General features: G+C 38.4%; 1 protein-coding gene across 1 annotated transcript; it reads right to left on the reverse strand.

Moving 5' to 3' along the window:
* Window positions 1-5,634: 5,634 nt before the first annotated feature.
* Window positions 5,635-8,222, reverse strand: LOC119878157 (UDP-glucuronosyltransferase 1A8-like). The gene is given in 4 exon segments (XM_038588875.1): window positions 5,635-5,649; window positions 6,466-7,251; window positions 7,253-7,360; window positions 8,121-8,222. Coding segments are annotated over 4 exon segments (1,011 nt in total).
* Window positions 8,223-11,377: the final 3,155 nt, after the last annotated feature.

The following is an 11,377-nucleotide window of genomic DNA, read 5'->3' on the forward strand; positions in this document are numbered from 1 at the left end:
GCCTGTTGGCTCAGGAGGCATGCTGTAACCTAGGAAAGCAGAAGAAGACCAGTGATTCTGAATGAAACCTAAGCCCATCCACACACTCAGGCCATCTCCCCACCGCCAAACAAAAGCTCCACAAAAGCCAACAAATGTCATGTCCACTGAGTGATTAGAAGCCGTGTAATTTAAGTCAAGACCACCTCAGCAAATTAAACTTCCTCTAATGTTCCCCAGAGACTAGGGGCCACGATGTGCCCTGAGAAGTCTCCAGCCTGCACAGGGAGGCAGTTGAGCAAGTTAGGCTCGTGGCTCCAACCAGAAGATCTGGGCTCAGATTCATGTACACGAATGTTCACAGCAGCAGCACTCATCACAGCCATCAAGTAGAAACAAACCAAAGGTCCAGCCACTGATAAATGGACAAGATGTGAGGTCTGAGCAATGGAATATTTAAGCCTTGAAATGTTCGTGTCACAAAATAGACGAACCTTGAAACCAAAGTGAAAGAAGCCTATTCAAAGGACCATACATTGGTGATTCCATTGCTATGAAATGTCCAGCAGCAGCAAGACATAGAGACAGAATTTAGGTGAGTGGTGGTTGCCAGTGCTGGAGGGATGGAAGTGATGACCAACTGGCAGGGACTCTCCTCTGGGGGCAAGCAAATGGCCTGGAATTAGACAATTAATGGTTTCTCATCTCTGTGAAAATACTAACCACTGCTGAACTACATATTTTTTAAGGCAACCCTTTAAGATATATGAATTAATTCTTTTTTTATTTATTTTATTTTTATTGGTGTTCAATTTACTAACATACAGAATAACCCCCGGTGCCCGTCACCCCATTCACTCCCACCCCCCGCCCTTCTCCCCTTCCACCACCCCTAGTTCGTTTCCCAGAGTTAGCAGTCTTTACGTTCTGTCTCCCTTTCTGATATTTCCCACACATTTCTTCTCCCTTCCCTTATATTCCCTTTCACTATTATTTTATTCCCCAAATGAATGAGAACATATAATGTTTGTCCTTCACCGACTGACTTACTTCACTCAGCATAATACCCTCCAGTTCCATCCACATTGAAGCAAATGGTGGGTATTTGTCATTTCTAATGGCTGAGGAATATTCCATTGTATACATAGACCACATCTTCTTTATCCATTCATCTTTCGTTGGACACCGAGGCTCCTTCCACAGTTTGGCTATCGTGGCCATTGCTGCTAGAAACATCGGGGTGCAGGTGTCCCGGCGTTTCATTGCATTTGTATCTTTGGGGTAAATCCCCAACAGTGCAATTGCTGGGTCGTAGGGCAGGTATATTTTTAACTGTTTGAGGAACCTCCACACAGTTATGAATTAATTCTTAATTAGAAATAATCTGTGCTTGGAATAGTACATGCACCACCCAATTGTAGCTATCACTGATTTTTTACTACATATCACCTGGGTAGAGGGTAGGTGGTAACCGGGTGGTACCAGGCACTTCTGCTAACACAGAGCAAACCTGGAAGGCTCAGCCTCAGAATTATGCAACTTGATCTCCTTGCCATCAAGAGAACCATAGCCTGTTCTTCCAAGAGCAGAAAACCATGCTAATTAGTTGACAGGTCTAATTACCCAGATTTCACAAAGAACATGATTTCACTTTCCCATTGGTGGCTGACAAGTCACTTATATACCAACCATCTGCTGAGAATGTGCTGGAGCGAGAACACAGGACTAGACTCTACGGACCAATAAGGATCCAGGATATATGGTATGTGTTTGCCTCTTCCACTCAACTTTGCTGTGAATCTAAACCTTCTTTAAAAAGGAAACAGATTAAGGAAAAAACAAAAAGATGGAGGCTCAACCCTGGCCTCCAGGAGAGCTCTTCCAGCAGAGAAGACAGATAGGCAAATGATGCCAGACAGGATGAGGGCAGCGCTGCTCTGCCAGCTGGCTTACTAACAACTGCCTCAGGAGCCTGGCAGCAGGATTTAGAGCTGCCTGCGGCCCCATTACCATACAACAGCCACAAACAGGTGCCTCTGAGCAGCCTTTACCTGGCTTCTACCAGCCTGGGTGTACCAGCAGCAATTCCAAGTTAATATGAGCTCAACTCAGGACATCACTGACACCCCTGGGCTGTGCTCAGACTCCCTCTGTTTCCAGGCCCAGGTACCTGACGGCCACTCTAAAGAAAGGTTAGCTCTTACTTCTTCCCACCTCTCCAAGGCTACTGTGTGCCCCAGTTCTGATCTAGCTTGAAGAGAGGCCAGGCTGGGCTGAGACTGAGTGTTCAAGGGGACATTGGCCTATGTCCAAGAGACCATAAAAGGGTAAGGCAGGCCTATCTGTAAGGTCAGACACTCCTTCCACTTTCCAGATAGGCTTCCCGTCCCAGCTCTGAATCATCTCATCTCTGGAGCCCTCCCAGATTTCCCTGGCCATGGGGTTCCATGTTCCCCTTTCTGTGCACATCCATGCACTGTATGGGCACTTCCACTTCCCGACTCTGTGCCCTGGACCAGAGCTCCTCTGGCCCTCCCAGCTGTAGCACAGACCTAGTTCCATTGTATCCTCAATGCAAGTCTGTCGGGAAAGGAAAATGTCAGTGTAGGATCATCACACTGCAACATCTCTTAGTAACATGCCTGATAGCTTCCCAACAAAGTCTATGGAAAGAAGTGTCTTCAGGAAGAAAGAAAAACCTTTTGTTGTCTGTCTTTGCAAAGCACTAGTGGAAGCCCTGCAGGGATGTGCAGGGGAGAGCAAGCCCAGGGATGTGACCCAGGAAATGTCCCATCCCTTTGGAAGTGAGGGACAAGTTCTATGCCTCTGCCCAGGGAAAAGCCAGGAGAATGGGATTCAGATGGCCCAAGACTGAGACCCCATCAGCCACAAGGGTTCAGGGACATGTGCAAATCCTAAAATAGGGGTGGGGGTCAGGAGCATTACAAAAGTAGCCCTTCCTGCATCCAATGCTCTTGTTATTGATGTGAAGATGGATGGATGATGACGTTGGAATTCCAAATACAGAAACAGAAAACAAGACCTTTGTGTCCAATCACAGTACTTTTCATAAAATTAAATGCACCACAAACCACGGGCCCATTGTGAATCAGGACTTTGGTTACCTCTCGAATGTTTTAAATTCAAATGTATTACTCTTTTAAGTAACTCTGTCTTGTACCAGTAGCACTCATTTATTAAAACTTCTCATGACCTGGTGATGCAATGGCTTTTTTTAGGGTGAGTAGTGTATTACCATATTTCTAAAACTTACCTTTTCTTACTAGATCCCTCTTCTTCCTCAATCATCTTATTACTGACCTTCCCCTAGGGGAACCCAGAGAACTTGTATCTCCAAAGGGATGGAAAAATCTGAACAACCTATTTTTGTATGGCTCATGAGCTAAGAATGGAGCTTACAATTTTTAAGAACTATAAACAAACAAAGCAATGAACAAAAAAGTTACAAGACAGAGATTGTATGTGACCCTGCAAAAGCTAAAATATTTGCCCTCTTGCCCTTTAAAAAAAAAAAAAAAACTTTGCCAATCTCTGGTGCAGCATCGTTAATTTACACAAACAACTAACATGTTCCCTCTTACAACACTTATATTCACTTTTAATGTAAGGATGATGGGAGTGCTTAATTATTCTCATACCCCTCCCCAAAATCCCGATACCTAATGGCATGCATTGTATAAGCCTGTACATCCTACAGGCCAACAGATGCCTTGGTTCTCATTTGCTTGCAGTTATGCTAAATAAACCCATCATTATCTTCTTAGGTTTCATACATGGGTGTGTGTACATAATCTGAGCACAATTTTCTCAGCTATGTGAAGACCTTGGTGCCTGCAATAGTCCAGACATGGTGAACAGACCCCCGTTACAAAATGCTATCCCAGCCAGAAGTGGTTCGAGCTCTGGGTAGTCTGAGTTATATAAGCAACATGTCCACAACACAGACTCACTGAGGGCATGATCCATTCCCAGCCACTCCTTAGTTCAAAGAGGAAAATCAGGCTCCCAGTGTATGAGAAGATAAGACTTTACAAAACGTAATTAGCCTTAAGATGCCTGATCAGTAGATAAAATGTATAATACATCCCAATAAAGTAATTAACTGAAACATGACCAGGTTCTTAATTTGGAATTGGATGCAATGCATTCCCTGGGAATCTTACTCTTCAACTTTTCAAGAGCTTATCAATCCCAATGACTGAACCCCAATCAAACTGCCTGGACCAACTATTTAACATTATTCAGGAACTATTGAAAAATTGTTCTGAACTAATTGTTCAGCAATGTTTAAGAGGTACATGCTCCAATAACACAAAATAAGAGGCATGAATATGGGGAGGAATTACTACTGGCAGATGATATTGTGTACATAACAATCTTGGAACTAAGGACAGAAATTAGGAATGTGGCTAGATAAAAGATAAATGTGCAAAAAACCAAAGCTATACATTAATTACTAATAATCAGTTCAAAATACCAATGAAAAATGCCCTGTTCACAACATTTCAAAAGTAATGACATGCCCAGGAAAAAATTTCAATTAAAAAAGTGAAAGATATATGAAGTAAAATGCTAACTTTTATCAAAGGACATAAGCAAGATCTGAATAAATAAAGAGAAATATTATACCCTAAATGGGAAAACTTCAAAGCAAAAAAGAATGCCAATCTGACTCAAATTAATAAAAGTATTTTACGTCATATAAACAGAACCCTAATATTTTATTTTTACTTTTGGAAATAGACAAAACATTTTTCAATTTTGTGAAGGAGGGTAAATTACAAAAGTCACCAAGAAAAATTAGAAAAATAGTGAGTATGACGCTTACCTTACTACATATTAAAACTTGCACTAACGCTACTACAATCAAAATATGATACTGGCACATGAGTAAATAAATAAATTGATGGAACAAAACTGAGAGTTCAAAGTACGTGCAAACATATGGAAATTTAAAATACAATAAAGATGCATTTCAATTACACACATAAAGAATGGATATTTTTATTACATGATATTGGGTCAATGACTAACCATTTAGAAAAGTAACAAAGTTAGATCATTATACCATGTAAATTCTTCACCGTAAAAAGTATAACTCTTAACAATGGAGGAATTAAAAATACTAAGAAATAGTATGGAAAGATATTTGTATATTTCTGGCTTGGAAAGATCCAGACAAGTTGAAACCCAGAAACCACCAGGAAAAATTAACAAGTTTGACTAACCAAAAATGAAAACCATATATGACAAAAGATGAAGAAGAGCCAATGAAAAAATATTTACACTTCATAAAAAGTGTAATAATAATAGTCCTTCTACTCAAAAGACTTAAAATCATTAGCCGTAAAAAAGACAAATGGCCCTAGAAAAACGATTAAAGGATGTGAATACATAATTCCCATAAGATGAAATTAAGTGGACAATCTTTGAAAATTGAAGCGGCTATATAGAATTTCTTTTTGCTAAAAGAATTTTAAAAATCTGAACATCTGAAGCTGGAGAGGGTATGGAAAAACTAGAGCTCTCATTTATTGTTGACCAAAGTATCAGATTGTTCAATGTTTTGAAAGCAATTTATCAAATTAATTAAAAGGTAATATGCGTGTACCATTTGGCCCAGCAACCCTACTCCTAAGGACATTCAGCCTACAGAGAGAAGAACAAGAATGAGGAAATGTGAGAATGCAAACAAATTATTTAGGAATGTTTACTACAGTCTTGCTCATAAAGGACACAGTGGGAAAAGCTGCAATGTCAGCATGGCTTAGTTGAGTGAATTGTGGTGCATCCTGGGATCTAGCCCTGCATTGAGCTCCCTGCTGAGTGAAGAGTCTGCTTCTCACTCTCCCTCTGCTGTCTCCCTGCTTGTGCTTGCACACTCTCTCTCTCTCTCCCAAATGAATAAATAAATAAATAACATCTTAAAAAAAAGAAATGCAACAGATTTCTATGGATTGACGATAAAGATGCTCATAATTTATTAGTAAGTGTAAAACTAAGGTAAAAAACAACGGTCCAATCGTTATTAGATTTTATTTTAATAAAACAGACGTGAGAATTTACATTAGATATATGCATATATATAAAATAATTTCAGAAAAATGGGACAAGTACCATACTAAACGTAAGGGCATTTTCCTATAAAGGATGGCATTAGATTAACAAAGAGGGAAATTTCATTTCCTACTGTGTTCTTTGGTAGTTTCCCAAGGATAGTACTACAAAACGTAGGCTGGAAATTATGTAATTAAGTTATACCATTATATACATATGCATATAAGAGCACAGCTTTATAAGATTTTGACGCATGATGCAATGAATTGGCAAAATATAATTCATTTAATTAGAAAAAGATTTCCAGATGTGATGATTGTAAATGAGAAATGACAGTTCAATAAGGAATCTTTTTTTTAATGTCCAAAGCCAGATTATTCTTACTACACAAAAGAGGAGGTAACTTACCTTTGGCAATGGCTTTCCCTCCTGGCAGTTGATGCCTCCAATGAAGACCATGTTGGGCATCACAGGTTTGGGATAGTCAAAAACAAAGTCAGCTCTTAACAACCAAATTGACGTATGGCTATAGAGATCATAAGGCGTGACAGCTGTTTGGAGAATCTCAGATGCAACTTCTAAAGGAGTTTTAAAAAAATAGTGGCAAAATAAATGTTCCTCTAAGTGGGAGATGTGATTCCACACTCTCTCTCTGAAACTCATGGCATCTGGAAACCCTAAAAAAATTCTAGGAACATAAGAAGGAGGACTGGGGCACTGTGTGCTTTCTTCAAGAAAATGGCAAAATAATCCCCTGGTGAAGACCACAGATGGAAGTGAAAAATACTTGGCTACAATTAAGCCACACATATCAAAAGGATCGAGAAACACTGCATCAAAAGAACTCTCCTTTATGTATTCTATTAATGTTGTGTCCCTAAACAAATTCTTACAATGTAAAAAAAGGTGTTCAAAAATGTCACTGGATGAATCGAAGAACATAGTAAGTAAACTTTGTTGCCGAATATTCCAGTGAGAGTCAGAGAAAGTCTTGAACATCTGATTCAACTCCTCCAGATTGTAAGCAGTGGAATAAGTCTTCACCGTAAAATTGGAGGATTTTCCCAGTTGCCAACTCACCTCTGGTATGATTAAAACCAACTCATGCCCTCTTTGGATGAGTTGCTCCACAACCAAACGCATGGTAAACCAGTGGCTCCCATCCATGGGTACTACCAGCAGCTTGCCTGCCTCAGCAAAGCCAGATGTCAGCAGGAGACACACACACAACAGAGGAAAGCCGGTCAAAATTGTGGCAGCCATTGGAAAACTGCAGAGGGCAATCCAGCTGTTGGGTTCTGAGCTGGTGTAATAGAGTCAGTCTGTGGAAGAAGTACAGGCACAAAGCCCGCCCCAGCAGAGGGCGTGTATTTACACATTCAGAAAAAAAAAAACTACACTCATTGCCAGTGCCTCCTAAGAACGATAATGAATGGGTAGCATTTGCTGACAAACATGCTTCTAAATTTTCCAGACAGCAGTACCATTTGATCTTTGCCTTGGACAAAGATCATGCATTGTATGGCATGTCAATGCTCTTCTGGAAACAGAATTATTAGACAACGTGTTGAGGACTCAGAGTGATAAAAAGGAAAGTAAATATCAATTAAAGTGATTTTTCCAATTTTTCCAAGGAAAGCTTGGGTTATCCTCAGGTTACATAAGACAATTTTGCCCAGAAAGAGATTGGCATCCCAGTTTCCAAGGAGGACATGAAGTCACTTACCACTAGCGTCCTCATGGACAATGGAACTGTATTCACAGAGCCTCTAAAAAGCCTGGCATTGCCACCGGTTTTTCCACTTCCAAACCCTTTGTGGGCTACAAAAAGGTTAAGAGTGCCAAATCCTGCCTCCATGGACCATTCTAGGATTGATAGATGGAATAGGACTGTCCTCTATATTCAGTCATTTTCCCTACACACTCACATGCAGTGGGTGGTCACTTGCCTGAAGCTTGCCAGAAGCACTCTGCTAGGCATCCTCTCTCTTTCCTCTGGGCTTCTGCATTCCTCTGTCTAGACCTCTCTGCTGAAGGCTGACCTAATTTGGCCTGCTACCCACCTGCAGGAATCTTTGTATCTGTCTCCCAAACTCTACTGAGCACTTGTTGACGCCAGAGGGTATATCTTCTTCATATTTGCACTTTCCTTCTACAGGACCCATGCTATGCCTCACACATGGAAAGCACACAAGGACTTTTTGTTCCACTGGACTGGATTGCACTGTGTGAGTGCAATTATGGGTGGCTTAAGTGGTGTATGTCAGATAAGACCCTGAGAAACATTTACTGAGGGATTCTAAAGCCAACCTGGGGGCATAATCTTTGTTAGGGGCCAACATGGCTTGTTCTGAGTTGCCCAAACTAATACTAGACAAATAATAATATTTGCTTAGTCACCATTTATATCAGGGACTGATGGACTTTCAGATGAATGTCTAAAACAAAAATGAAGGCACATGATCAATCTTTTGGATGGCTTACTTCAGAATAGATATCAATAAGATATAAAATAGCAGAAAATCAATGAACCCAAAAGCTGGTTCTTTGAGAAGATGAATTAACCTGATGAAGCTCTAGCCAAACTGATCAGAAAAAAGAGAGAAGAAAAAATTACCAACATCAGGAATGAGAGAGGTGGCATCACTCCAGATTCCACCGATGTTAGAAGGATAATAAGAAAGAATACCAAGAACAAATTTATGTCAGTATATCTACAAATTAGATGAAATGGATAAATTCCTCAAGGATGCAAACTATTGTAGTTTAACAGAGAAATATTACATAAATTAAGTAAAAATAAGTTGAATTAAGTTTGATTCAAAGTTCCTACAAATAGAATTTCAAGCTAGATGGCTTCCTTGATACAAGCTACCAAACATTGGAGGAAGAAATAAATAAATTATTATTCAGAATATACCCTGAAAACAGGAAAATATATTCTAGAGAACAATACCAAAGAGAACTTCCTAACCTTTCTATGAGGCCACAGAGTTTGTCTATGAGAACAGCATTGCCACATACCAAAACTAGATAAAGACATTAAAAAAAAAAAAAAAAAGAAAAGAAAAATGCAAAGACCAATACACCTCATAAATATAATGCAAAAATTCAACACCAGATTTAGCAAACTAAATTTAAAATGACAAAGGTATATAAAATATATTTTATACCCCAGGAATACAAGGCTGTTTTATCATTAGAAAATCAATCAAGGTGGGGAATCCCTGGGTGGCTCAGCAGTTTAGCGCCTGCCTTTGGGCAGGGCATGATCTTGGAGACCTGGGATCGAGTCCTACATCGGGATCCCTGCATGGACCTGCTTCTCCCTCTGCCTGTGTCTCTGTGTGTGTGTGTGTGTGTGTGTGTGTGTGTGTGTCTCATGAATAAATAAAATCTAAAAAAAAGAAAATCAATCAAGGCAATTCACCATAGAAATAAATCATGCCTATAGAAATGATTATATGGTTTAGAAAAAATTATATATTTGCATATATATATACCATATATATATGGTATATAAAATATATATAATAATAATATACAAAAGGTGGTGGGTCTTATTCCAGGAATACAAGACTGTTTTATCTTTAGAAAATCAATCAAGGTAATTAACCTTATAAATAAATCATTCCTATGAAAATGATTATGTGGCTTATAATCATTTCCATAGGCACTGAAAAGGTATCTGACAAAATCCAACATCCATTCCTGATCAAAATTTTCACAATTCTAGGATAGGAAGAGAAAGGAGTAAACCTAATAAAGAGCATCTGTGAAAAACCCATAACTAACAACATACTTAATGATGAATGACTGAATGCTTTATTCCTAATCACATACAAGTCAAGGATGACCATCCTACCACTTCTCTTCCTATTGTTCTGGAGATTTTTTTTTTTTTTTTTTTTTTTTTCTTTTTTTTTGTTCTGGAGATTCTAACCAGTGCAGTCAGTCAAGAAAAATAAAAGGCCTCCACTTTGGAAAGAAAACTCTAACTGCGCTACTCACAGATACATGATCATCTCTGCAGAAATTCCAATGTAATCTACAAAATATCCTAGAACAAATAAGTTAGTTTAGCATTGTTGCAGGATACAAGATAAATACTCAATAATCAATCATATTTCAGGGCATCTGGTGGCTCAGTTGGTTAAGCAATCAGCTCTTATCTCAGCCCAAGTCCTGATCTCAGTATCCTGGGATGGAGCCCCAAGTCAGGCACTGTGCTCATCATGGGGAGTCTGCTTCAGGATGCTCTTTCTTCTTCTGCCCCCCTTCCCCCTGATTGCTAATGTTCTCTATTTTTCTCTCTAAAATAATTAAATAAGTACACATTTATAAAAAACAATCAAGAGAGGATCCAAGAAGACAGATGAGAAGGAGGCCTTAGTTTCATCTGATGGACTTTCAGATGAATGTCAAAAAACAAAAATGAAGGCACATGATCAATCTTTCTGGATGGCTTACTTCAGAATAGATATCAATAAGATATAAAATAGCAGAAAATCAATGAACCCAAAAGCTGGTTCTTTGAGAAGATGAATTAACCTGATGAAGCTCTAGCCAAACTGATCAGAAAAAAAAAAGAGAAGAAAAAATTATCAATATCAGGAATGAGAGAGTTGGCATCACTACATATTCCACAGATGTTATAAGGATAATAAGAAAGAATACCAAGAACAAATTTATGTCAGTATATCCACAAGTTAGATGAAATGGACAAATTCCCCAAAGATGCAAACTATTAGTTTAACGGAGAAATATTACATAAACTGAGTAAAAATAATTTGTATATTTTAAGTTGAATTAACTTTGAATCCAAACGTTCCTACAAATAGAATTTCAAACTCAGATGGCTTCATTGATACAAGGTACCAAACATTGGAGGAAGAAATAAATTATTCAGAAATATATCCTGAAAAGAGAAATAATATATTCTAGAGAACAGAAGCAAAGAGAACTTCCTAATCTTTCTAGGAGGCCACTGAGTTTGTCTATGAGACCAGCATTGCCACATATTAAAACTAGATAAAGACATCAAAAAAAGAAAAATGTAAAGACCAGTACTCCTCATAAATATAAATCAAAAATTTGACACAAAATTTAGCAAACCAAATTAAATAATATAAACTTATAAAAATATATTTTATCCCAGGAATACAAAGTTGTTTTATCAATAGAAAATCAGTCAAGGCAATTCACCATATAAATATATCATGCCTATAGAAATGATTATATGGTTTAGAAAAATATATATATACACACATATACCATGTATATGGTATATAAAGATATATAATAATAATATACAAAAAGT

This window comes from Canis lupus, unplaced genomic scaffold (genome assembly GCF_011100685.1).
Source record: "Canis lupus familiaris isolate Mischka breed German Shepherd unplaced genomic scaffold, alternate assembly UU_Cfam_GSD_1.0 chrUn_S1033H1202, whole genome shotgun sequence".
Classification (NCBI taxonomy): domain Eukaryota; kingdom Metazoa; phylum Chordata; class Mammalia; order Carnivora; family Canidae; genus Canis; species Canis lupus.